General features: G+C 33.6%; 2 protein-coding genes, 2 long non-coding RNA genes and 1 pseudogene across 6 annotated transcripts; 3 read left to right on the top strand and 2 right to left on the bottom strand.

The window, feature by feature from the left end:
* The first annotated feature begins 1131 nt into the window (after positions 1-1131).
* Positions 1132-3638, top strand: LOC128164017 (uncharacterized; annotated as a pseudogene).
* Positions 3639-4420: 782 nt separating this feature from the next.
* On the bottom strand, positions 4421-8149 carry LOC128159635 (uncharacterized). The gene is made up of 7 exons (XM_052822786.1): positions 7721-8149; positions 7138-7435; positions 6956-7027; positions 6407-6762; positions 6066-6320; positions 5037-5910; positions 4421-4935 (listed from the first exon to the last, which is right to left on the bottom strand). The coding sequence occupies exons 1-7, from the start codon at positions 8042-8044 to the stop codon at positions 4574-4576; spliced, it is 2541 nt and encodes an 846-aa protein (XP_052678746.1). The 5' UTR covers positions 8045-8149; the 3' UTR covers positions 4421-4573.
* A 1449-nt stretch (positions 8150-9598) lies between these two features.
* On the bottom strand, positions 9599-21338 carry LOC128166872 (uncharacterized). Its single transcript, XR_008241192.1, has 4 exons — positions 20794-21338; positions 19618-19731; positions 10815-10897; positions 9599-9674 (listed from the first exon to the last, which is right to left on the bottom strand). It is a non-coding gene; the product is annotated as an uncharacterized LOC128166872 (long non-coding RNA).
* LOC128166701 (uncharacterized) lies at positions 13898-18195 on the top strand. Of its 3 annotated transcripts, none has more exons than XM_052832140.1 (4): positions 13898-14404; positions 14645-14771; positions 14903-14919; positions 15323-18195. In XM_052832140.1, the coding sequence occupies exon 4, from the start codon at positions 16714-16716 to the stop codon at positions 18148-18150; it is 1437 nt and encodes a 478-aa protein (XP_052688100.1). In that variant the 5' UTR covers positions 13898-14404; positions 14645-14771; positions 14903-14919; positions 15323-16713; the 3' UTR covers positions 18151-18195. The 3 variants fall into 2 exon arrangements, with proteins under 3 accessions (XP_052688100.1, XP_052688185.1, XP_052688017.1); XM_052832057.1 differs by having other exon boundaries at positions 14645-18195.
* A 1338-nt stretch (positions 21339-22676) lies between the features above and the next one.
* Positions 22677-23780, top strand: LOC128164653 (uncharacterized). The gene is made up of 3 exons (XR_008240979.1): positions 22677-22976; positions 23160-23279; positions 23696-23780. It is a non-coding gene; the product is annotated as an uncharacterized LOC128164653 (long non-coding RNA).
* The last annotated feature ends 2113 nt before the right edge of the window (positions 23781-25893 follow it).

Genomic DNA, 25893 nt, shown 5'->3' on the forward strand with positions numbered 1-25893 from the left:
AAAATGGACGTCCGTTATAAACCTTAAGTTGAACGACTTATTACTACTTGAATCTGCACATCTCTTTAATGAGTTTATGAACATCAAAAATTTTAATATTTGTGAAAACACATTAATTAAAAAGCACGCAGAAACAGTCTCAGTCCGGACCTCAACACATACATTGTTCGACTTTAATGGCCCGAGCATTGTAATTGCATTTCTTTGCACGTGTACAAAAACTTAGAAAAATCAACACATAAAGCTTTATTCATATGGCTTTTCATATGTACACAGTATATGTATAGTGTACACGCATGATTCAAAATACCCAAATGCAATTATTGAGTCTACAGTTTACAAGGTTTGTAAAAAAAAAAATGAAGTCCATGGGCCATATCGCTCACCGGAGGAACAATATATATAATAAAATCAGCTTAATGGAGTCAATTAGGGCTAGATATTGAGGATAGATTTTGTGTTCCGGTATATTGCGATATTTTAAAATGAATTGCGATATAAATTGCAACATTTTTCTTTATCAAAAACCGTTTTTTTAAATGTAATTTATTTGCACAATATGTCTCTATAAAATAAAAGAATAAATCATTTCTGTTGTCAAACATATTAAACTGTTTGAGTAAGAAAAACAGACAAAATATGATCAGAAGATCTCACCTGAGGTTTTCAGCTCAAGTGACCTAAAAAGCCACATTGCAGGTCTGAAAGTTGATTAATCTGTCAATAGATCAATATACAGTTTCTAAATATTCAATTGTTAAGGCTACAGCGTGCAGTGCAAATTTCCTCCATGGAGAATAGCGTTTACGTTTACTTAATCAAAAGTTACAGTGATGTCTGTGTCAAAAGTATGGCAGGTTTAAATTGAAGGAACCAATGCAGTTTAACCCAAAATATGCAGGCCGATGAGAGGTAACTCCTACTAACCGACAACTTTATATTGGTGACACAACACACCAAGATAAAACAATTAAATTTGATTCTTTCATCATTATGATTATTAGCAAATAAATATTACGGAAACAGTATGATCTAGCTGCAATAATGTAGCCCTCTCCCGATTTTTTTTTTTTTTTTTGGGAGAGGGCTACAACTCCATAGGATCTCCGTAATGGTGCAAGTGCGGGAGTGATTCACTCCCGCAACATTTTTGGTCTTTAAAGGCATTTGTATATTGTATTTAGTAAAATAAAATATTATTATGGATATAATTGACTGTGTATATTTATTTACTAGCCGCAACTCACAATTTAATTGACTATATCCCACGGAAATACACAATTTTTCTCCAGTCCGATTTCTCGATTCATATCGGGCGCCATCTTTGCTGTATTGAAGCTGAATTTCCGGTTGTCAATTTAAGTGCTTATTTGCATATGCCCATATAAGGTCGTGTTTACATCGCTCTTCTACAATGGAGGAAATATACAAGAGGACATTGGCGAAGGTTTTAACGAAGTTTAAGTTCGAAATTAAGTTAAAGGAGGAACAACAGAGTGTTTTATTTAGTATTTTAGAGAAGAAGGATGTCTTTGCATTGCTACCAACTGGCTTTGGCAAGTCGATGACATACATTTTGATGCCATTGCTTGCAGACGAGGTAAGTGTGTGCTCGTTTTGTGCAGCTCGTTTATTTAATTCATTACTTTTATATAGAATCACAAATACGTGAATCGGAATATATACAGGCACGTAGCATCAGGGATGATGCCCCCTTCCTCTACTTTTTCTTTCAAATTTACATACAGATAATTTAATTTGTAATAGAAAAACGCACCCACCCTTAAAGGATTAAGATTTTCATGACCTCCTTCCCTTTTTTGCCTTTCAAGAATAATTTGATACTATGTGCCTTGTTATATTTAAAGAATAAATAAATGTATTTAGATTTCTTATATTACATTTTAATAAATAGGTCATTTGTTTTAGTTGAAGGGGGGAGCACCAAGCCACACAGCGCTAGTTATTTCACCATTAAGAGCCTTAATGAGAGACCAGGTTGATTTTTTAGAACAGCATGATGTCAGTTCCATTGCTCTTATGGACACCACTCAAGTCAAAGGTGATTTTATATGTATACAACTATATCTATACATAGGAATGGTAAAGTTTGATTTTAATATGGAAATATAAATTATTCTGCATGATCATATAAAATCTAATAGTACTGTTTCCAAACAGTAAGTCCATATATATAGCATAAGATATTAAACTTTTACAGATGTTGCTGACAAGCATTACAGTGTGATTTTTGCATCACCAGAAGCAGCTATACACCAAAGATGGCGAAAAGTACTAAGGGATTGGCTGAAACCAAGAGTGTGTGTTCTAGTGTTTGATGAAGCTCACTGTATTTCATCATGGTAATGACACATACACTTAATGTAAAATTTTTGCAACTGGATCTGAAAACATGCAATGTGCATTAGATCTAAAATGATGAATTATAAATCTGTTGTACATATTATGATTTTAGGGGACTGGACTTTAGACCAGCTTATCGGAAGGTAGCAGGATTACAGAGTGTTATCAATACCTGTACATTGGTACTTACAGCAACAGCAACAAGAAAGATCCAAGAGGATATTTCCATGACCCTTGGCTTTGAATCGGACACCACGAAAGTTGTTGCAGTCCTGCCGGATAGGTATGCAGGTTTATTGCCTAATTCCTTTTTTCTCTTTTATTTGACCACAATTAATTGTTATAATAATTCAAAGCTTAAAATTTCTCTTCCTTTACAGGCCAAATATTTTCTTGAACATGAAGAATTCAACAGAAAAATTTGAAGAAGAGTTGGATTGGATGGTAGAACACATAAAGGGAAATCAGAGTCAAAGAAAAATTTTGGTTTATGTCAGATCAATTAACACATGTTATAACATCTATTTGTGGTTAATATCATCAATTAAGGACAGATTCTTTGTGCATGGAATGCCATCCCTGGAGAACAGAAGAATAGAAATGTATCATGCGAATACTGATGAAGAGAGCAAAAGCAGAATATTGACTGAATTTTTGAAGCCTTCAGGAAATGTGCATTTCTACAGTTGCTTTTGGAATGGGGATTAATATCCCTGATGTTGATATTGTAGTTCACTGGGGGCTGCCCACTTCATGTTTAAGCTACTGGCAAGAAGTTGGACGATGTGCAAGGGACAGCAGAGTTGGACATGCAGTATGTTATGGGTTCAAAAGAAGTGTATCCAAATGTGAGGACGAAATGAAAGACATTATAAAACTCAACTCATGTGTCCGTTTATCAGTACTGAAGAATTTCCATCTGCGTGGAATGAGTACCAGTGATTTTGATACCATGAAGGAGAACATCATTTGCAATGGTGATTGTGAGGAAGTTTGCAATTGCAAGAAATGCAAATGTTGCAGTGTGTGCAGCAACCTTTGCAACTGCCCCCGCCGCTCAAAAGACCACCTGCTATCATTCTTGACTTAATTCTTTGGTTGTACATGATAAAATTTGTGACTGCATGTACCTTACTTTTGTATGACATTAAATGATTGCATTAGATTTCCTCTTTTTTTTAGCATTGTATCTTTGTAACATTATCATTTGTTCTAACTTTAACTGGCTTGGTGGTGCATGTATTACATGTTATAAACTTGAACAAGGCTCAATGTGTCCCTTTATTTAATTTGATATACTGTGGAATCATTAAAATTCGGGGGGCCAATTTTCATGGATTGCTTAATTTTCACAGGTTCATGGGGACGTAATTTCGTGGATTTTTGTATACATGCAATAGGATTATGACTATATAGCTCTAATTTGTTAATTCATGGGGGATGTTAATTCGTGGATGAGAGGTACCCATGAATTCCACGAAAATTGAGCCACCACGAAATGTAATGATTCCACAGTATGTCTGTCTTAATTTGTCACTTAATATTAAAGCAATTGACACATTGGAATAGAGTATTTAATCAGCAGGAAATTACTTGATTCTGAAAGATAGCATACTATATAAATGTAGGAGGGAATAAAATGCAATTTTAGATGAAATTTAAAAAAAATTAACAAAAGTCCTAGGCAGATTCAAACTCATGATCTGCAGTGTACAAGCTCGGGACCAAGATTGTAAATTTGAAGATAATTGGATTGACAAATTATTTACTTTTTGTTCTTCTAACCTTATTATATTAGACTTAAGGTAGAATGATTTTTTAATTTCCCCATACTACTTTTAATAGTAAACAATCAATAAATCTACATGCCCCACCCCACCGTGGAAAATTTTACTTCTGATCTAATTAAAACTTTGCAAAAGTTACAGATAACAGCTAGGTGCAATAATGCATTTTTCATATCACGGGGCCATTCTTTTGATTTGATAAATGATAATTCATCGTTTGTCATAATAATGGAAATGCTTGTCATAGAAAACACACATAAAATTCCAACCAATTTTATTCAAATATTTTTTGAATAGGTAAAATGATTATCTGCTAATGGATCTTTGCCAATAACAAAAGATTCTGTTGTAAATTTTGTAAAAGCCATTCGATCAGACTGTTCAAACACACTGTCATGAAAACAAATTAAGACATTCATGATTTAATTTCTCTGCATTTGGATAGTAATTTCCCTATGATTTGCAAGTTCTTTTCTTAGTCTGATGAGTCTTTTCCTGAATGCACTGGCTGAGATTCTCTTAAACAAGACATGTGTAACGTCTGGGAAAGACTTGAAGTGTCGGCCCGGGGTTGTTGTGAAGATCTCTTCATTGCTCATCATAGAGACGAATTCAATAATATCACTTTCTCTGCTAGGGGTACTGGTTGTCTGTACAGTAGACCTCTGCATGGAAGCCACCTGCTTCTCATACACACTTCCAATGACTTTACCAACACCCACCATCTGGCTATGTCTGGCAATTGTGGCCTCAGTTAGTTGCCCTGCAGCATCTTTGACACTTTCTTCATAGAACATGTAAAAAACAGGAAGTCATTATTAACAATATGTTATCCTAAAATCTATTTATAAGAGAAGAAGAATAGGTAATTGTAAATACATGTACCTTTGTACTCTTTATTAAAGAACTCCATCTGTAGATCCATTTCCAGATTTTTTCCAGGTCCACCATTTGGATTAACTGTTCTATTCCACGTAAGTGAGTGCTGGAGTCTTGGGCTAACAGCTCCACTAATTGCTGACAATAGTTGATGACAAACATGGAAATACTTAGGATGATTGTGCTCGTAGAAATTCAACAAGTCAAATCTCCAATGCATAATGATGCGTTTCCCATCATTTTCCCGCAAGGCATCACGGCGTACTTTCTGGTTCAAACCATGCCACATAACTCTCAAAGCATAACATTTTTTATGGTCTGTCAGGTTGTCAGCAACTGTTGCTCTCTTCTTCTTTCCATGTTGGTAGTTCTTGCATTCCAATGAACACCACCAGTTTCCATCAGGCACATCATCTTCTTCAAGACCTAAACAGTCTAAGTGGAACCATCCCCCAAACATGCAGTCCTTGTTTGCACAGTATACCATTCCTGGATCTTGATGGGTTGACCTGCATACACAAATTTCATTTTCTGCTTCCGGGTCATTGCTTTGGTCTTGTAGAATGTGTTTTACGTATGGCTGAGTTGACAGAAACACCATATCTACAATTTTTCCTGACACATCATGAAGGAAATGCATTTGTTTGTCTTCAGTATTTGGGAAAGAATTTGGAATATCATTCAAACTCTGCATGTTCAGAACATGCATAGCAGCCAATACAACATATCCATTTGTTGCAAATTCTAAAAACTCTTCATCGTGATTAAACGATTGCTTGACATTGCTTGTCACATTACGATGGTTGAAGTAGTTCTTCAGCTGAAAGAGGGTGCCTATTTCTCTTCCACTGGAACCTTTGTACATCTCATCAAAAATGTCCTAAAAGAATAATGCATCAAATTATTTGGTGATTAAACATAAAGATTTTACTTCTTCAAAAGTAATTATTCAAACTGAACGCATATTTTAAGCATCAAAATTAATGGTCACTTCACAGTAATTAATAGCTGAGACAAATGCTGTTTTTTTATTACCTGTAACAAAAGACATCTCTTATGCCATTCTTGTATGTTCATTTGCAAGCCTTTAAGCTGTTTCCATGCAGTATTCCCGTTTATTCTGGCATTCTGAGCATTGTTACCCCTTTCAACACTTAGGCCATCTGCATGTAAGAGAAGTTTGAAAGGTTGTCCATTTGGCTTCAGTGGAACATATTTGTGATACTCCTCAAGGATGTCTATGGTATCTGAAACTCTGCTTTCATCCTTATCCAGAACACCAATTGGGACCTGCAATTGAATTAATATTGTGGAGTTGCAATTTGTAAAAAGGGTTTACACATGTTTATAAATTAAAAAGTAAAATATAAACTGACCAGTTGACTTTTTGCTGCAGACACATCTGAGTATCTATGTTGGATGTGCCAGTTAATAGCATTTGCCAAAGGTTTTAAGATGGGAATGTATTCACACAGAATCCTGTGGACAATTGTGGTTAATTCAAACCGAAGATCAACTTCATCCATCTCAGATGGGAGGTAGTTTTCTAAAGGAATGGCCTTTATTCTTTCTGGTAATGGTACGTCATCACTTAGATGAAGAGTTGGTACTCTATCCCGTGCTGCATACCCTTGAACCATATTAAACATTTTATTTTTGGCATCCCTTGTTTGATGTCTGACAGTGGTTCTTTGGTTTACATTATCAAAACATAGGGAAAATCCACACCGACCTGAAATTAGAGTGATAGAAATTTTCATCCTCTATTTATTCAGTTTTCACAGATATCAAAATATTCAGAACAATTAGATGTCGCATAAATGTAAAGAAATTTTAATTGCATAATAGTAGGTTAAGTACTGTTATTACTCATCATGCATTGGTTAAATACTAGGATTTTTCTCATTCAATCATGAAATTCTCACCTTTTGGCAAAGACCTGTCACTTAAGGACATGCTTTCCTCTGAAGTACTTTTTGTTGAATTTACATCCAAGTCTGAAATAAAAAATGATGCAGGTATACATATGAACCAACATGTACTTCACCAATATTCAAATCTAATTCAATGGATTGTCTTATTCTAAACAGATCATAACAATATTAACCTTCATTTGGTTGCTGCATTTGTGGCTGAAAATATTCTCTCCTTGCGGGTGGTCTTTGAGGGGATGAAGCTGCTGATGAAGGGAAAGAATCAACAGATAGGGTTGCTTCACTGTCAGCATATGGAATGGTATAAGCACCCGAGACTGAGCTGTCTGATCTAAGTCCAAGCAAATAGTCACAAATTTCAGTTTTCCACTTGAAAACTTCAGTGTCATAGCTAGATCTGATTCGGTCTAGGTAGCTTCTGGTTCCCTTTATTCCCACGCACAGCCCCAGATGATTTAATCTGTTAAACATCTGAAAAAGCATAAGTAAAAATATGATATAGCTGGTAAAATCAAGAAACAAAACAAATAAAATTATATACAACAGAAAATGTTACCTAAAATGGAGAAATGCTATCCAGGACTTATACACAAATAAATGAAAATGAAACCCCAATTTTGCAAAATAGTGGTTTGAACATGTTGTATATATGATATACAATGTGTATGAACATAAGTTCGGGCAATTTACTAGGTTCTTACCTTAGATAGTTTTTACATAAAGAAGTTTAAACATTTTGGTAGAAATTTTTCCTACCTCTCGTTGACAGCCAGCAAGCCACATTTGAACAGAATTCAACTCTTGAAAGTAGTTCATAGATTTCGGCTTTCTCTGAAATGCCAGGATTGAACCAAGTGTGCCAATGACAGGTTTGGCTGACATACATGGCTTTGATGCGAGGCCAAAGTGATGTACAGACTTTTCTGTTGTTAGGGCTCCAATTAGGACACTCGACAGTATCGGACATTGTTCGCTTAGTTCAGTAAACTGCTTCTCCCAGTCGAATTCACCAATTTCTTCCACAGTTTTTCCACCCTTGAATGGTGATGTCTGGTTTCTGCATAAGCAGATCATTTCCATCCGAACTGCACGTTGGGCAAAGGCAATGACAGATTTCTTGAACCCTGTTCTGGCCTTAATGAGCAGTGATAACCCCCTGGTGTACTTTCTCTGTCTAATGCAATTCAGTGCTTTGTGGACTTCCCTTTCAGGCATAGATAACTAAAATGTGTAAAGATATTGATTGTATATCTGGTATAAAATACAGATATTTTGCATCCCTGATTAACAAGCCTTAAGTCTTATTAATATGTTAACACAACATTTTCATTTTGTAACATTAATTTGCATGAATTATTTGGGGGAAAAAAGAGAGAGAAAAAAACAATGATATATTGCAAAATCTGTATAACATCTGTTTAACTTGTTTATCATAGTTAGATATCATTGAATACTAGTTAGTTTGTAAAATATATATAGCTTAATTATATCTAATAGTCTCTAAAAGAAAATAAGAACCTGTGAATCATTAAAAGATTTTTTTAATTTTTAAAATCAATTTGTAATAAATTTACCTGTTTCCTTTTCTTTGGCAATGCCTGGGAAGTAACCATATCTTGCTCCTATAATTTAATCATGTATGAAATTATCTGTTTAATAAACATGAATAACTTTTTCTGACAAAATGGAAAGTTGAGAAAAAAAATACTTTTCTAGGCGAAGTGACTCTCATCCTCTTAATTTTTCGGGGAGTAGGCACCGGGCTTCTTATTTTCTTAGCTAGGTAAGTAAGCTCTCCGTGTTCCTTGATTCTGACCATAGCCTCCCTCTTTGCTGCGGATGATTTTGCCATTGACACTACTGCCCATGAACATGCTGAGCAGAGAAAACGCTGGCGTTTTTGTTCGGGACTTAAAACGATGTCGAATTCCTCTTCAATCAAATCCTGTAGAGTTTTATTGACCTTATTAATGACGGCAGTTGATTTTAAACTTTTTCTGCCGCCAATAGACTTTCTTTTCTTTGTCGGAAAGGTTTTACCGCAGTTACAGCACTGATAATTACTTGTATCCATCTTTTTAACTCATTTTCTCGCCGTTTTTCAACATTGTTTTGGTTCTGTGGTGTGCGCTTCCAAATATAGACAAGCTCCGCCTCTTCCGCCTACGAGATCTCGCGATAACAAGTATGGCGGTCTAGACGAACAGTTTATGTAGTTCTACACGGATTTTTTTCAAAAGCTACTTTATTAGACGTACCCATATAAAAAGTTTGTACTCTAAGTAATCTATATAGCATTCGTAACTTTTGTAATAAGATAAATATTGGATTTTCGATATTTATTTTTGCACCATTACGGAGATCCTATGGAATTGTAGCCCTCTCCAGTAAACATCAGATATAAAAAATCGGAGAGGGCTACATTATTGCAGCTAAGTATGATCTAAAAACCTCATTAATTAAAACTACACATTTTTTAAAACATCGTGCTGTTTTAGGTTTTTCAGATCAGGCATTAGAACAAGATTGTTATTTAGTAAACGTTTTCAAATTCGAATACATGAAGAGTAATTTTCTAATGGAATGAATGCATGAATAAAGAATAATCATTTCAAAGAGTTATAAACACATAAATTCGTGTGTTAGAGTTTTATTATTAACTCCTTACATATATTTTTGATCATCTGCAACTGCAGCTTGGGATCAGTATCTGCAGAAAAAAACGTTCATTAAAATTGATTAGAAAAACCACAAGAGCCCACTAGATTTGACAGTCACCTGAGTATTATTATAACAGTTTGTAGATGGTTCTGTCAGGGAGTCTCACGTTTGCATTCTATACTTCATTTTGGGGTCTAAACTTTATTCCGACACTCCTCTGACTGTTAACCCCACTTTTATAATGTAATGCCTGTATACATCAATTCATAAAAGAAAGGGGGGGGGGGATCAAGGACAAAGTCGGGTGAATCTCAGAAATACAAGAAAAAATATAAAAGTTCATACATTCAAGGTGTGACAGTTTTTACCCTACCCAACGGCTCGAACCCCTGATGCAGGGGTCATGAATTTCACAATGGACGTAGAAAAGAAGATTGTTTTTAAAATTGCATATATTTTCATTAAATGATGATATTGACCACACCTAAGGACCGGAACCTATGACTCAAGGGTCACGATTTTTCACTATTTTGTAGATTAATTAAATGACATTTTAACAATATGTTTAGTTTTTACACATCATTATAATGCATCTAGTTCATTCGCACTAAATGCCTAAGTAGAGAAAATGTACTAAGATTGGACACATGTGCAATCTATGGCCATTTTGGCCTTACCCTACGATATGAACGTAGAAAAATCAGGGGCCATACATTTTACAATTTAAGTACAGGTTCTTAAGAATATCATAACCATCGATTCGGGTTTTTTTTCTCAAACTTATTTAAGGAATAAGGAATCATTCTTTGAGTATAATGAGGTGATAATATCGTTTGGGACATGATCAAATACAAGAAAGCCCATTGCATAAGATTCATCTTCACCTATAGATGCTTAAAACCAAAACCGTAAACACAGTATCAAAATGAGGTTAAAAAAATAAAATTGCCAATGAATGACGCACGACGACGAAGACCAATGACAATAGGTTACTTGAACAACTCAGGTGATCTTTAAATCTTAATTAAGACAGTAAAATAGGACACGGTCCCGTAGTAAGTAAAATAGGGTATTTTTTAATTTCAATATTCAGTGTGTCTGGAAACCATTAACGTAATGAATACAAATGTACACTCTGTATACCGTTCTAAATATTGTATTATCAGGATACACATTTATATTAACTTACCCTTCTACTTTTCCTTCGGAACCAACAGCGTGGCGATGTTTAGGTTTGAGGTTGGATGTGTAATTGATCTTTTTTTCCTACCACTTTAGTAAAGAAAAAAAAATCAAATGAAATTTAATGAAAAGGACTATATTTGATATTATAAAATATCAACCCCAAATTTTAACCAAGTTTTAAATGGTATCGTTTAAAAAAGTCGAATCTTCAATATATATATATATATATATATATATATATATATATATATATATATATATATATATATATATATATATATATATATATATATATCTTTATTTTACTTTAATTATAATATGTCATTTTCTTTTGGGATTAAAAAAATTTCAGATAAATGTAGTTCAGTACATTATAAGAGTAGCTCATTATAACAAGCAATACACGTCCCCTACCGGTTTGTAGAAATTTGTGAAAACAATGCTCTGTTATGCAGAATATCATTTCTTACCGTCTAAACAGACAAACCCGATAACGAACCCGATTGCAATAATACAAAAAACCCTGTCGATTAAATATACAACACAATGCTTGACACTATTTTACAGAACTTATTTGTTTGTTAAAAACAATAAAAGGAATGGTCCAAGAAATGCATGATATTAATTACTGAAAACATACTTTCCTCGTTTATTTGATACACACCGAGCCCGATAACGAACCCGAACATTAATCAAAGTACTGAAAGTACTGACACGAGTTGATGCTTCAGAAATCAGACATTTATTGCCCTTTTCTGCTCTCAATTGCAATAAGCAGAACTTAAAATAACTTAAACTTAAAAGAAAAAAAATCATGAATCGTGAAAGATCATTTTTTTAAATAAGTAATTATATAGAGGAGCATATCTAAAATTCTTTAAATTGAATTAGACTGAACATTTTAAATTTCATTTTTCATTTTTCTTTATGTTCAGAAAGGTTAATTTGGGTATTTTTAATGTCTGGCCAAAATTAAAAGTCATAAATTGAGTTAGAAGCACGGTACAGAGTTTTTATTTCTTTGTTTTGTAAACAAAACTCGAGTCTTGTTATTGTTTACATATGTGTTTTTTGGTATGAATTTCCGTCAAATGTTGCTGTCTTCTGTTGATAATATTTTTGTTATTATGTTCAGCCATCTTGTACATTTGAGGGTCAAAATGTAAACATAAACTGAACTGGTATGTTTTTGCCCAAAACTGACTAAAACAGTTGTCATAACATTAAAAGGCAATAAATATGAGTTTTACTTATTGTTTAGTCTGCAAATTACGCATACAAAAAACAGGAAAACAGAACAAACCTTTTTTAAAGCTGCATGGTCTGATTTTATATCAAATTTTTGTACACTTTAAAACGATGGTTATGCTAAATATGTGTATAATAGCAGACATTGCGGTAGTTTTCCCGGTCAATTAAGCCATATTTCAATGAAAAAAAATTATAGGTTTTTTTCTTTAAAACACACGTCATATAAAGGGTATCGCGTTATTTTGCCTCATTTTAAAATTGAAGTCGAGGCGGGGATGATTGTATTACGACTTTGACATCAAGTGTAAATGTGAGTTCTGGCTAAACAAAAATAAGATTGGTTTGTATGGAAAATTATTTGATACTGTAGTAGCCAAAAAATTAGACAATACAGCTTACACAAATAATGTTAAGTACATTCAATCGGCCACATTTAACTATATATCTTTCTCATAATTAAATAGTATAATATCTACTCTCTATACCGGGACCTCATTATTAGGTAGAGTGTATACATTTTGTATTATGAAAGAAATCTATAACGTCTGTGCCTGTGATTTATCTGTATCTACTTCACTGAGAGCAAACCGTCAATATGATCAAATGATGGTCTCTTTTCTGTCATTCATCAAGTTATTTTGCTTCCTTTCAGAGTCTTGTTCCATTCTTATCAAACCAGTTTTACAAAACTATATTGACACAAGATTTTAAAGGGGTTTATAAATCACATGCACGTGACGTTTTAAACTTTTCTCTTTAAAATTCTTTTTTTTTTCATTTGGAGAAAAAAGTTTTTAAAAACGTCAGGTGCCTGTGTTATATCTAAACAATAAAATGTTTTTTTTTGGTGATTTATGGGGGATATGAAGGTGGAGACATAACAGAAATATGTAAATTTTTCGGCCGCAATAATCGCTACCTTCATAACAAGCATTTAATTGTTTATATTTACATCTTTTTTTTTTTTAAAAAGTAAATAAAATTCCCAAAATGACTGTTAATATACATCAGTACGTTAGCTAAAAGTAACACCGAAATCGTCTACATGATTATATTCCGTGCAGTCCGTGATTTTTCTTAGGTCGCTGCATAGTTTTTGACCAAATGATAAACGGGGCGTGTAGATTTTGTTCTTGTTGTTTTTATTATATAGCATTTAAAGTTATTCTTATTTATATAAAATTCAAATCATTACATCAGAAAGCAAAACACAGAACTGACAAAATTCTACTCATGTCCAAAATGCACACCATTTACTATAAAATACAATCTGCCATTTTATAGACTGGGTAAAATAGTTTGCCTCTGTTTATCAAACCGATTTGTAAAAAAAACATCATGTTTATGATATTATTTCTTAATCAACGCTGCTCAAAACTATATATCGTCACACAGTAACTACCACGCTAATCTATTTTTAATCTATGACGTATACAAACAGGCGCGCCGTTTTCCTCATGTGCATGTTGCAGGGCCACACTGACCTTCACCTCGACGAAAGATCACATAGACCCCCCCCCCTTTGTTATTTTCAACTTTTGTGCTTCAACTCTTTGTTTTGTCATACTAAATTCATTCCACGTTTGATAAAGTGTCAGTAATGAAACGCATTTATGTTCTTGAATTTCAACTCTTGCGTAGGAAAACGTTAAACTTCCAACACTCAGCTGAGCTCATCTTCATAAATGCGATTACAGCGCGGGTATCACTGAAGTTTCATATACATGCACATACGTCAAATTTAATTATAGCGACATTTTTATCAGTCAGGCCTAACAAAAAAATATGTTTGTTTACGGTTTCCCGACCGACCCTATATATAATCGCCGACCCTAACTGATTTTTTTCCATCGTTAGAAATTCGGGAGTCATGCGTTGGTACGTTTAACTTTTATATTCATCTTAATCGGTCAAGCGTTTGAAATCGAAATCGAAAGTGAAAAAAAACATGGCGTCAGTATCAACATCCACATGTTCTCTGGAGTTCGAAGAATGTGCTCATATAAAACAAATGAAGTTGATCTCGGCATTGCCGAATAACATGACATTTATACAGGCGTTTGAACGATATCATGGGGGGAATGAAAAGGTTCCCCATTTCGAAGTGCGAGGCAAGCAGCATGGAGGCAAAGATAGTTTTGACATTACCCCAGGTTTGACCATCGGTGAAGTTATATCCTCGTTTGACATTCGGTGCTTCGAATTCAAGTGCTTACCATCTGAACACGACGAAATTAAACAAATGATTACCGAAGCAGCTTCAAACGCATCCAAAACTGCAAGCAATGCCTTTCAAATTCTTATGGCTGGGGGCAGGGGTTATCCTAACAAAAAGGCAACAAGGTATGTCACATTTTGTTTGATCACTTTCATATACCAAATTTCACGATGCTGTAGGGCATTTGTAGTATGTTTCAGCTAGGATTTAAGGGGAAAAGTCGAGCAACAATTACTGGCTTAAGAAATGGAATTAAATTTTTCTGTCTGTCAGTTTTACAATTATTTCCAATATATTAAGAAATATAGATACATTAGTTTGTTGTAATCTATCCTGGATAATTTTGATTTCTCTTTTTTCTCAAGTAGTGGGATGAAAGATGGTGTGAACAAAAAGGATGAGATGTACAACATGTTGGTTGATGATTTCGTAAAGAAAAACCTTAGCTTTGCAAAATGTACAGCTAATACTGATGGATCTTACTTCATACAGGTAATTAGAGTAATTAATAAAAGTTGATTTCTTGTTACTTTTATACTGTCTATAAAAAGTTTTCCATCAGACTGATCTGTATATTATCTCATTTTCAGTGTGAAGTAAATTTCTGATTTGAATTTTGACAGGTTACTTTGTCAGGAAGGTATAATATTTCAATAGACAAATCACAATAATACTCATAAAATACTAATTCATAAACATATAGTGTATTGTGTCTATCAGTGTATTTATACAGATACATGTAGCTTAGAAAGGCATGTGGTGGTGTCACGGCTTAATTAGTCTGCTTTGCTTTGATATATTTCATTGCTTTCAAATTCTGTATAAATTATAAAACAAATTATTTGCCAAACATTATATTGCATTATATAATCCTTCATCTCAGTACTGCACTACAAAGTATTTACTACTCTATTTCTTCATCTCATGTTTTATCTTAATCTCATTTTCATTGCAAAAATTATTGAACATTTATATGTAAAGTATGAAGCATGCAATTTCATATTTATGTACAAACTATTTTATATCCTGTATATTTTTAATAGGTGCTGTGCAATGCCCTTTGGTACTTGACAAACCAACACTCAGTTATTGATGAAGCATCTCGACATAAAAGGAATATACAGCCAGTTCCAGATGTGTTTTCCAAATATGAAGGATTTAATGACTTGAAACGAAAGAAACTTAAAAGTCAGCCACTCAAGTCCACAGATTTAAAAACGCATGCAGAAGCAATTTATAGTTTATTGTTGAAACCTGTTGTCAACTCTAGCCCTGAATGGAAGACTGAAAATGATAATTTCAAACAGCTTGCTAACTGTATGATGTGTTACAGCCAGAATTTAGAAGGACAGCAGAAAGCAACAACATCATATCATGCTTTGACACATCCTGTACGCACTATAGGAGAACATGCAACAGTTGAACATAAAAGCAGTGGTGTGACAATAAAATCAAAATATTCATTGCTTGATGCTGCTATGAGAGAAGCTCAGCTAGAATCTCCAGTATTTTTTTATGAGTCTTTGCATGTTAAAGAACCGTTTAACACTTCTGTTCAAAAGTACAGATTTTTTAATGAACTTCAACTCACTGTTCCTGTTGACATAATCAGATACTGTCCTGGAGGACCACAAGTCACAACAGTGTGCATGTTTAAAGTAAAAGAGAGTCGCCCTGAATCTGTAATTCTTACACAGGGAGCTAGATTCCTCCAAAGGATCACTTCTAATCTTAAAGAAGTACACACCAGAGCTCAGAGAGCAGAATTCGATTCAATGGTCAACAACATAGCTCATATCTCACCAGCTGTGAAAACATTTATCTACAGAACATTGACTAACGATGCATCTGCACCTTCAAATCCTGTAATGGAAGAAAGACTAAGACTAATTTCTCTTGGAAATACTGATATTATTGATGACTTGCGGCACTTAAATACAGGAAGACCACATGCATTTAATAACTTCTTTCAAAAGCTTCAAGAAATTGTGGAGGAAGTCACAGCTGCTGACGATCGCAGACACAATGTATGTCATATGTCTCAGTGGATATCATTAAAGGAAATGATAGCTAAAGCAGAAGAAAAATGTGAAAAAGATGACCTTATTCCAAGTGCTAGTCTTGTTCGGTTGCAGTTTGCTCCACGCAACCCTTATACCCACAAAGCACTAAATTTCACATCCAAAATTAATGTACAGTACAAAATCCAGCACCGACAGTTGCGAGTTAGCCACCCAGATGCCCATTATTGTGCTGCACAGCTGAAGTATTTGAAAGAAATGTCTGTTGAATTAAAAGACTTAGCAGTACTGTTTTTTGTGATGATAAAGCTAAAGTGTCTATTGGGGAACCTAAAGCTCCAGTGTCTACTGGAGTGAGAGGAAAGGCAACAATTGTGCCTGTAAATTCAACATTGTGTGCCTTAGATCATGATATGACAAAGGCTTCTTTGACACCTTCCGTGTATCTTAAATGTGACATTCCTGAATCAGCTGCTCAGTCTTTTGTCCAAGGTGAAGTTACAAATGTTGTGAATGACTCTGTGTTTGAAACATCTGGTCCATTTCGCCATGCAGCATCCCTAGTCAAAATAGCTGTCAAAGAGGACAAGAAAATTTTGCTCCGATTTACAGATGGTGGTACAGATCAGCGTAATAATCTGGAATCTGTTAAGTGTTCTAGCATTTGTATTTTTCGAGAGCTGGATCTGGATATGCTTGTTCATGCACGCTGTGCTCCAGGTCAAAGCTGGACCAACCCTGCAGAACGAATCATGTCAGTCTTAAATTTAGGTCTACAGAACTGTGCTCTGGAGAGACAATGCGGTGATGAACAGACAGAAAAACAGTTTCGAAAGTGTAATTCAATGGCAGATATTCGGTCAGCAGCAGAAAATGATCCTAGCTTGAAGATTAAATGGAAAGAGTCTATGGAATGCACTCAGTCTACAGTCAGAAATAGATTTCTCAGACTTTCCCTTAAGGACAAACCAATGCAGGCAATGGATCCTGTAAGTGAAGAAGAGATTGATCTTCTTAAAAGGCACCTAAGAGAGCTCTTTCCAGATATGAATATTGAAAAACTACAGAAAGTCCATACTTCCAAAGTAGTAGATTACAATGAGTGGTTAGAGAAACACACAAGACAGCGTCATTACTGTTTTCAGATCCGTAAATGTGAAGACCGCAGTTGCTGTTCGGAACCACAGAACAAGAATCTTGCATGGCTACCAGACCCAGTCCTAGATGAATCGGGCGACCATTACCTTCCCTACAGCTCACTCAAATCCACCGCCACTACAGAGGATGACAGACCTTCCCTCAAAAAATTGCCTGAAACTCGAAAGACCAAGAGAAAGTCCTCAGATGCTCCTGCTACAGCTACCAGCACAACTGATCCAAGAATGGAGACTGAAAATGACACTCCTTGCTCTTCAATTAGTTCAAGCACTAAATCTGTTATAACAGCTCAGAATGCACGTGCCCTTGTTACCTGTGTTGAATGCAGAAAGCCACGTGTTTTGTATTCAAAACAGAAACTTTCCCAGAGACAAGAACTTACCCTTGCTCTTACCCTTAGTGAATATGATTACACTTGTGGGGCCCCTGTTTTGCCCCCTAATCATAGTTTAGCAAAATTTATTCAGATTAGAACTGAAATGAGTTGTATTTCTCCCATTGAAGTGCCATACTATTCAAGTGGTATTGGCAGAGGAGATTTATGTGCACATTGTGCCACTGAAGATAGTCAGTGCAATATGGATTTGAAAAAGAAATATAAAACTGTTTTACCATTGTGTGGTAACTGTCAGGTAGTTGGAAAAAAGATATCGTGTATCGCCCATATGGCAAACAAAAGTGAAGTTGTGTAGAAAAAAAATATAATAAAATAAAAAAATAATCCTACCTACCGACCCTATTTTTTTTCAGCATGTAACAGTAAACAAACATATTTTTTTGTTTGGCCTCAGTTAAAATGTTCTTAGTTATGAAGAAACATACTTGATATGTTTTATACAATTTATTGATTGCGACAATGATGTATCCTTAGTATATGAAATGTGTCAGAAGATTTTCCTTGAACCTATATTCTTGTGCGGATTGATATCAATTAACAAAAAGAAAATCATGATTTTCTGTTGATTAAAAAACGTTGATAACAAATTTTACCTCCGATAAAAGAAGTCATTCTTTCATGATTCATATGATTGCATTTTGATAATTGATGCATTACTGTGGAATCATTAGATTTCGTGGTGGCTCAAATTTCGTGGGTACCTCTCATCCACGAATAAACACCCCCCACGAATTAATAAATTAGAGCTATAAAGTCATATTCCTCTTGCATGTATACGAAAATACACGAAATTTCGTCCCCACGAACCTGTAAAATTTAAGCAATCCACGAAAATTGGCCCCCACGAATTTTAATGATTCCACAGTAGTTTGACAATCAGTACGAAAATGTGATCTAACCCAGTGATGGGAAACCCCTTAGCAGCGACTATACTGAGTTGATATACATCAATTCGTAAAAAATTGGAATATAAAAAATTAATTTTCTCGATAGGAAATATGTCAACCAGACGCTACAAAAGTGTCAAATTGATCTGTAGTTTGACATTTTGAAGCTGTTCATCAAATTTCATATTATTCCTCAAACGCATAAAGAAAAAAAAGTGTGGAAAACTGAAGTGGGACAGACAGACAGATGAAAGGGCGGACTGACGGACGCAGGGGAAAGCTATAGTTCCATTGTTTGAAAGTTAACAAATCATTCGAGTTATAAGTGTAGATTTTATTTATACATACTTGTATCATACTAACATATAAGGAAAACACAAATTGCTTTATATAAGGAAAAAGGAATCATTCTTTGAGTATTATGAGGTGATAATTTCGGTCAGGGCGTGATCAAATCCAATAAAGCCCGAAGGGCTTTATGATAAATTTGATCACGCCCGACCGAAATTATGATAATTTCGGTCGGGGCGTGATCAAATCCAATATAGCCCGAAGGGCTTTATGATAGATTTGATCACGCCCGACCGAAATTATCACCTCATTATATTCAAAGAATGATTCCTTATTACTTATATTTATATAATTTTAAGCCATCGTACGATTAAATATTCAAATATAAATAAGCAAACCTCGCTGGCGCCTCAATTTGGCGTCATTTGTATTATGGGTTATATAGTACAACATCGATACGTAGTGTTATCACAGGCAAAGACACTGGAGAATGTAAATATATAACTTTAAAATAGGAGTTTCTTTATGGTATATACGGAGGTACAAGAAATCATATCAGGTTTATTGGGCCGCTATTTTCTTACCTTTCTTCAATGTTAACTAGATCACACGCTATCTCCGTACATCCAAACATATTGTCCCATTCTCGTCGGACATCATAATGATGCTTTATACTGTCAGCATTACGACGTTGTATCCTGTACAATATTAAAGCGCAATCTATTTGATAATCGATGTTATGGTGTTTATTTTCGAAATATTCACTGAATTGACTGCAATTTGAAAAAGAGGTCTGGATATGAATCTGATTGGCTACGGTGATCAAATCCTGTGAAGCTCGAAGTGCATTTCAAAAGATTTGATTACAAAACAACCTATGTTTCCTATTTATGTGAACTTTATAATATTGCTTATTATAAATTATATTTACATTTGGGAAAGATATATATTATAATAGTTCAAATTAAACAATATTTTCAAGTTTTGTTTATAAGTTGTTGAACCAATTGATATTGTGGCAATGGGTATATAACACATAAGACATAATAAAATCACTGTTTCAAATATTAAGTTAAACGATTACAAATGAAGCTTTTTTAATCAAATCTATATAAGGATATAGATTAAGTTTGTCTTAATGATAACCTGAATAACCTGTGGAATCAAATATTTTCCTTTGAACTTTCGCCGAGCAGATATACCAGCATACATGTATAGAATTAACCTATAAATGAATGTATTATGAGAGTCACAATGCAAATGAAAAAAAATGTTTGTTCAATTTGAAATTTTTGGTTGATGTCAAATCGATTCAGCAGTTCTTATCGAATGCTCATTCACTTCTTAAAATTAATCAAAATATTTTGCTTTAATCTGTGAAGAAACTGACATCTGTTTCATTATTTAGATATTAGCTTACTTCGTCAGGGTTTAAATTAACACAGCGATTGAATTTATAACAATATTTATTATCTTATACTCAAGAAATGCTCAGTGTTGAAAGTTAAAAGTCCAAGCAACATTGTCTTGCCATATTTTGTAAGTTGTTAAAAAAAAAACAGTGAACAAAAAAAACCAAGATGAGTATATCACACACGGATCTGTAGAATAATATCGATTGAGAAATAAATTGCCAATAACTCTGAAACAATGCACCAACGCACACTTAAGGGGAAAAAATCAGCTTTTTCACAAAACTAGTGCAAATATTTCAAAAATTGACATTTAAATGAGTTCAATAAAAAATAAATCTTACTTACATGTACCCTTGATCACCCAGGTACCTTCCATAAGTAATGTCGATAAACATGCCACTCAAGATCGACGCTATTAGAACTGTAGTCAAACAATGCATTTTAGCGATTGATTAGCAATATCTACAGTGTTGAAAGACTATATGCTATATGCTGCGTTCAGTAAAGGGATGATTCAACGTGTAACATTAACTGTAGGAAAAGCCCTGTATATATATACGTAGAAATAAAAAAAAATTAAGACAATACTCTTGTTTATCAGCATCCGGTCAAAGTCACTAATTTGAAAACACACTTAATGAACACTGTATCAACATTATCCAAGACTTCAATAAATGAAAAAAATCTCAACGTTATCAATATGAATATCCGCATGACATCATCATTCAATTACCGTGCTCTATTTTAGAATTGGTTCGTGTAATTATGACCAGTCGCGTTATGATTAATTATTAGGGCATTAGAAGATTTTATGCACTGATCACACGGGTATTAGCAATCCTGATTTTGAAAAGGGCCATGTAGTTGTGAGGTTTGTAATGTTAAAGAAGACTTATTTAAGCAATCTCTAATTAAAACTGTTCTTAAAAGTGACCATTACAAAGTTAAGGAGAAACGTCTTGCATGCCTACATGTAAAAAAACAAACAGGCAAAAAGTAATGGAAAAAGCAAAATCTCAACTGAAAACAATTAAAATTAATTTCAATAAGGAGAAATATGTTTCCCATCACAGACTTAAAAGTGAATTTCAGTATTTTGAACAATTTTTTTTTAACAAAATCTTTTAAAAATACATGTACATGTTATTCAAATTTGAAAATCTTATGGTCTTAATCTGAGTGAAAGTTAAAAATCAATAATGATCAAGAGTTTTGCAGAAAAATTATTCTTCAGTAAGTGCTATACACTGAAACACTTGGTAGATCTCAATCCACATACATGTACGAGGTACATGTATGTGCTGAAGAATCTGCTCCCGTACTGATGCCACCTGTGTTCGATTTTCTTGAGAATGATAGTTGTCCGACAATGATGGAATTCATGGTCCTCTATAGTAGGTAATGAAACTGTAGTTGGTGTTTTTTTCCATTGTAAAGTCCTCGGTGTTGAGAGGTTATATTTTCGATAATATCAGAGTTGATCTGACAAGGACTGATTGCTGAAACTGAAGAATGAAATTTATTGGTGCAAAGTGTTTTAATCCCAATGGTGAGTTAAAGCAATTATCATTTGTAGTCTGTTTAGATGTCGAAAACGTTTTCTTCTGTTTTAATGAATCATTAGTTTTGACTTTGTCTTCCCATTTTATAAACTAGTCATGTATGTTTTTAATGTTTATCGTAAGATATATAATAAATAATTGAACGATGCCCATGACACCGTATTCATATATATGCATCCAAATTTACTACTGATCCTGCATATCTTTATTTTAGTCAACTTAAATACATGTATAACACGGGCCTAATACCGGTATATAATAATATGGCCCACTGAAATAAACATGATCAATTTTCATACTGTACTTTTTTGTTTGCTTTGTGCGGATATGTGAAGTTTTTCATAATTTTTATTTTAATCCGAATGTCCATTTTTTGTTATAGCATTGCTCTATACTTTTCACAGGCAAATATTTTTTTCATAATAAAAATTAATACGCTATACTTGATAATAAACAAGGTATCCATTCCCGCCATCTTGGATTTACTTCAAACTGTCCCATTAGGTGAAATTTTTGCTGTAAACACATCGGTAAAATTATTTTGCGATTCTCTTAAAGCGGTGCTTCAATACCTTAGCTTACAACTGATTCAACTCTAACGGTGCATTATACCTGTTTTTAAGGTGGAAGGCTACATAGTAACAGCATGTCTGACTTCCGTTCGAAACGCCATTGTGTGCCGGATTGATAACATTATGTCGTGGTACAAAATAGCTATACACCGTTTAATTGAACTCTTCCAACGAAAGAGATGAGATAGGAATGAAATCACCAAAACGCTTAGAAAATATGTCAATTTTCTTCCTGTTTAAAGCTTTTAACTAACATTGATTATCAGCTGTTTTGTACGGAAAACGTGGAATCTAAATAATATACCGTTTCCCTGCTCTGCTGCTATTGGCAACACATTTTTGTCATGTCATCTGCAACAGACGATCATACATATGTGGCGGATTATCGATATAGGTAAGCAGATGTCAAATTTTCATTTAAACTATATATGTATGATGAATATAAAACGAAAGTACCGTAGTACGATCTCTTGAATTGATCCTAACTTCCCAAATTAAAAAAAAAAACATTTGCAGTAAAAGACTTTCATTGAAACTTTGACATTAAACTAATGTATTTTGAATAAAATAAATACAGCTAGGTAGCAATAGCAGTGGAAGTCCGGATTTGCAAGCCAAATGAGGGAAAGACAGAATTCTGAAAAGGAGCATGTTTTTCATTTCCACACATGCATGTGTATCACTATGGACATCTAATGTATGTATTAATATGCGTATGGTTGTTGTTTATAATAGCTATTGTATATAAAAAAGTAAAAGACAATTTATAATATAATTAACTACTAATATTTTGTTTTAAAGAGTTAAATATATATAATGCATTCATCAAAAATATAATTTTTCAGCTTCAAACATTATCATAAGCACTACTAATCTTATATCTACATATTTAGCATAGACTTGTTCCTTTTTTAATTTTTCTTCGTGATTTTTATTAATTAAAAACTTGATCCCAAGATATTTGACACCATGTAAAATAAAGAAAGACAACTCTTAAATAGGGTCTTTCATACCAAGATTTTTGCAATAATTAAGTATTTCCTTTAATTTTTCAATTTCATTCAATTTCATTTCTTCATCCCATTAACCAACGAATATTGTTTATATTTTCAGGTTTTTGTCAAGCAGTTTGCCTTAAAAGAATTTTTTTATATTTTACTTTCATATTTATGTGGAATCCAATAAAAATCATACAAACTTCATTCATTATTTTTTTGTTTTTCATTTCTAAACTTAATAACATTTTACTTTTATAAGAATTTTCACAGGATGAAGCTCTGCCATTCAGTCAACTGAATGTTAACTGAATGGTCTGGAAAGGTGACTGAATGGCACAGCTATGCCATTCAGTCACATTTCAGTTACCTTTCAGCCACTTTTCAATTGACTGAATGGCAGAGATTCATTCTGTGTTTAAAACAGAAATGTTTAAAAATTTGATAAATAAGGGGTTATTTGGAACCAGACTGATATTTTAAAAATTCTCTAGAAAATAGTGTATTGTATTTTGAAGTCTATTATTGTTGAATACTGTGCCTAGTATTGGTAACAAATGCATGCAACAAAAATCTCCTACACTTATTTGGTGTAGAGATCCACCTTAAATAACACCATCCTTTATTCTGTATCTACTGCCCTATATATGCGATAAATTTCTAAAGGGTGGACGAAAGTCGTCACTTATATGTAAATGAGATTTTCCTGTACCTGTTTGTTTCAATATTTCAAAATATATGCGTTTATAAAATGTATTATAATATATAATTTTTGTGTATTAAAAGTGATAATTAACAGTTTATAGTTTATTTTCCCCTAATTTTAACTTGTATATTGATCAAATTTAAAATTGTGTTTTGATAGTATGCAGTTTGCACCTTGCTGTGATGTCACAGTTTTTTTTAAATCATCACATAATTAGGATGTTTTCTTTTATTGTAATATTGGTGTAAAGGTAATGAATGGACAAGTATTGATATAACTACCTGGTGTTTTGCAAACTTGAAATTTATTAAAATTGATTAATAAATATCCTATCTAAAGTGATAGTCAGTGCATATGAGTTCTGTGATACATAGATACTGTGACTATTCTTCAATTAAAATAATATTGTATGCGATTTTTGTAAGTCATATTTTAGATTTTGATGTGCAAAGTGACAATAGGTAACACATTTAATGAATAGTCATGAAATTTATTCATGAATGATTTATGAATGTAGTTCTTTAACTTGTTCCTGAACATAACACGAAAATGTAATGAAGATAAAATTGGACAATTCATGACTGTTCAAATTATGAATATTCATAAATGCTGAAGTTCATGAACTATTTATGAAAAAAGATAATTAATGGATGATCATCAATTTGTCCAATTTCAACTTCATAGGATCTTCATAAACATTTCATGATTTATTTCTTGAATATTATTGTCATACCTTTTTTTTTAAAATTTCTTCTGCTATAGCTACCTAACAATATTGGTGAAATGATCTGTATGTTTGAGGATGCAATGCACCTACTTCTGTCGGCAATAGCAACTGTCAGTGCCTGGATGTAACTCTCTTCAAGGTTATGAATTTGAAGGCACCAGTTGTGGTTACTGAAAATGTGGACAGACCTAACATTTTCTTGGAAATTAGAAACTGACTACTCAATATTAAAAAAAATTAGGAAATCTGATAATTTGCCCCACCCAGTTGCTCTAGAACTTTAGAAAAAAATGAATGCTTCCCCAGTAACCATCATGTGCATTGAAAATCTGGAAGCATTGAAAAACCTTTTTTCAATTTCCTGTTTATGACCTCTAAGGTAATGATTTGAATGGTGAAAAATCCCTCAAAATGGGCTCTTCGGACAGTTACATTAGGATTATTCTGATCGACAAAACAAATTATGATTAAAGAACTGGCCAAAACCAACCAAAATCTTAGATTAATTTTGGCGACAGTTGTTCTGGGCATGATATTGAATGCACCAAGTGTCAAACGCATAAAAATCTGCACACCGTTAACAAATCTTGAGAAATATTTGCAAGAAGTAGGACATGATGCGCTGGAAGGAGTGGACAACCTTCGATGGCTGTAATGTTGTTTTTTAAATGCCAAAAACCGAAAGGGAATCACAGAGGAGATAAGAATGTATTGTACGGAAATTTTTTTTACGACTTATGTTGATTAACTATACTTTGGTTTTGAAAATATGATTTTTTTTTCTGATGCGAGAGAGAGAGAGAGAGAGAGAGAGAGAGAGAGAGAGAGAGAGAGATCTGCTGTTCAAACTGTAAGATCTGTACATGTAGAATTTTTATTGTAA

Source organism: Crassostrea angulata, chromosome 1 (genome assembly GCF_025612915.1).
Source record: "Crassostrea angulata isolate pt1a10 chromosome 1, ASM2561291v2, whole genome shotgun sequence".
Classification (NCBI taxonomy): Eukaryota; Metazoa; Mollusca; class Bivalvia; order Ostreida; family Ostreidae; genus Magallana; species Magallana angulata.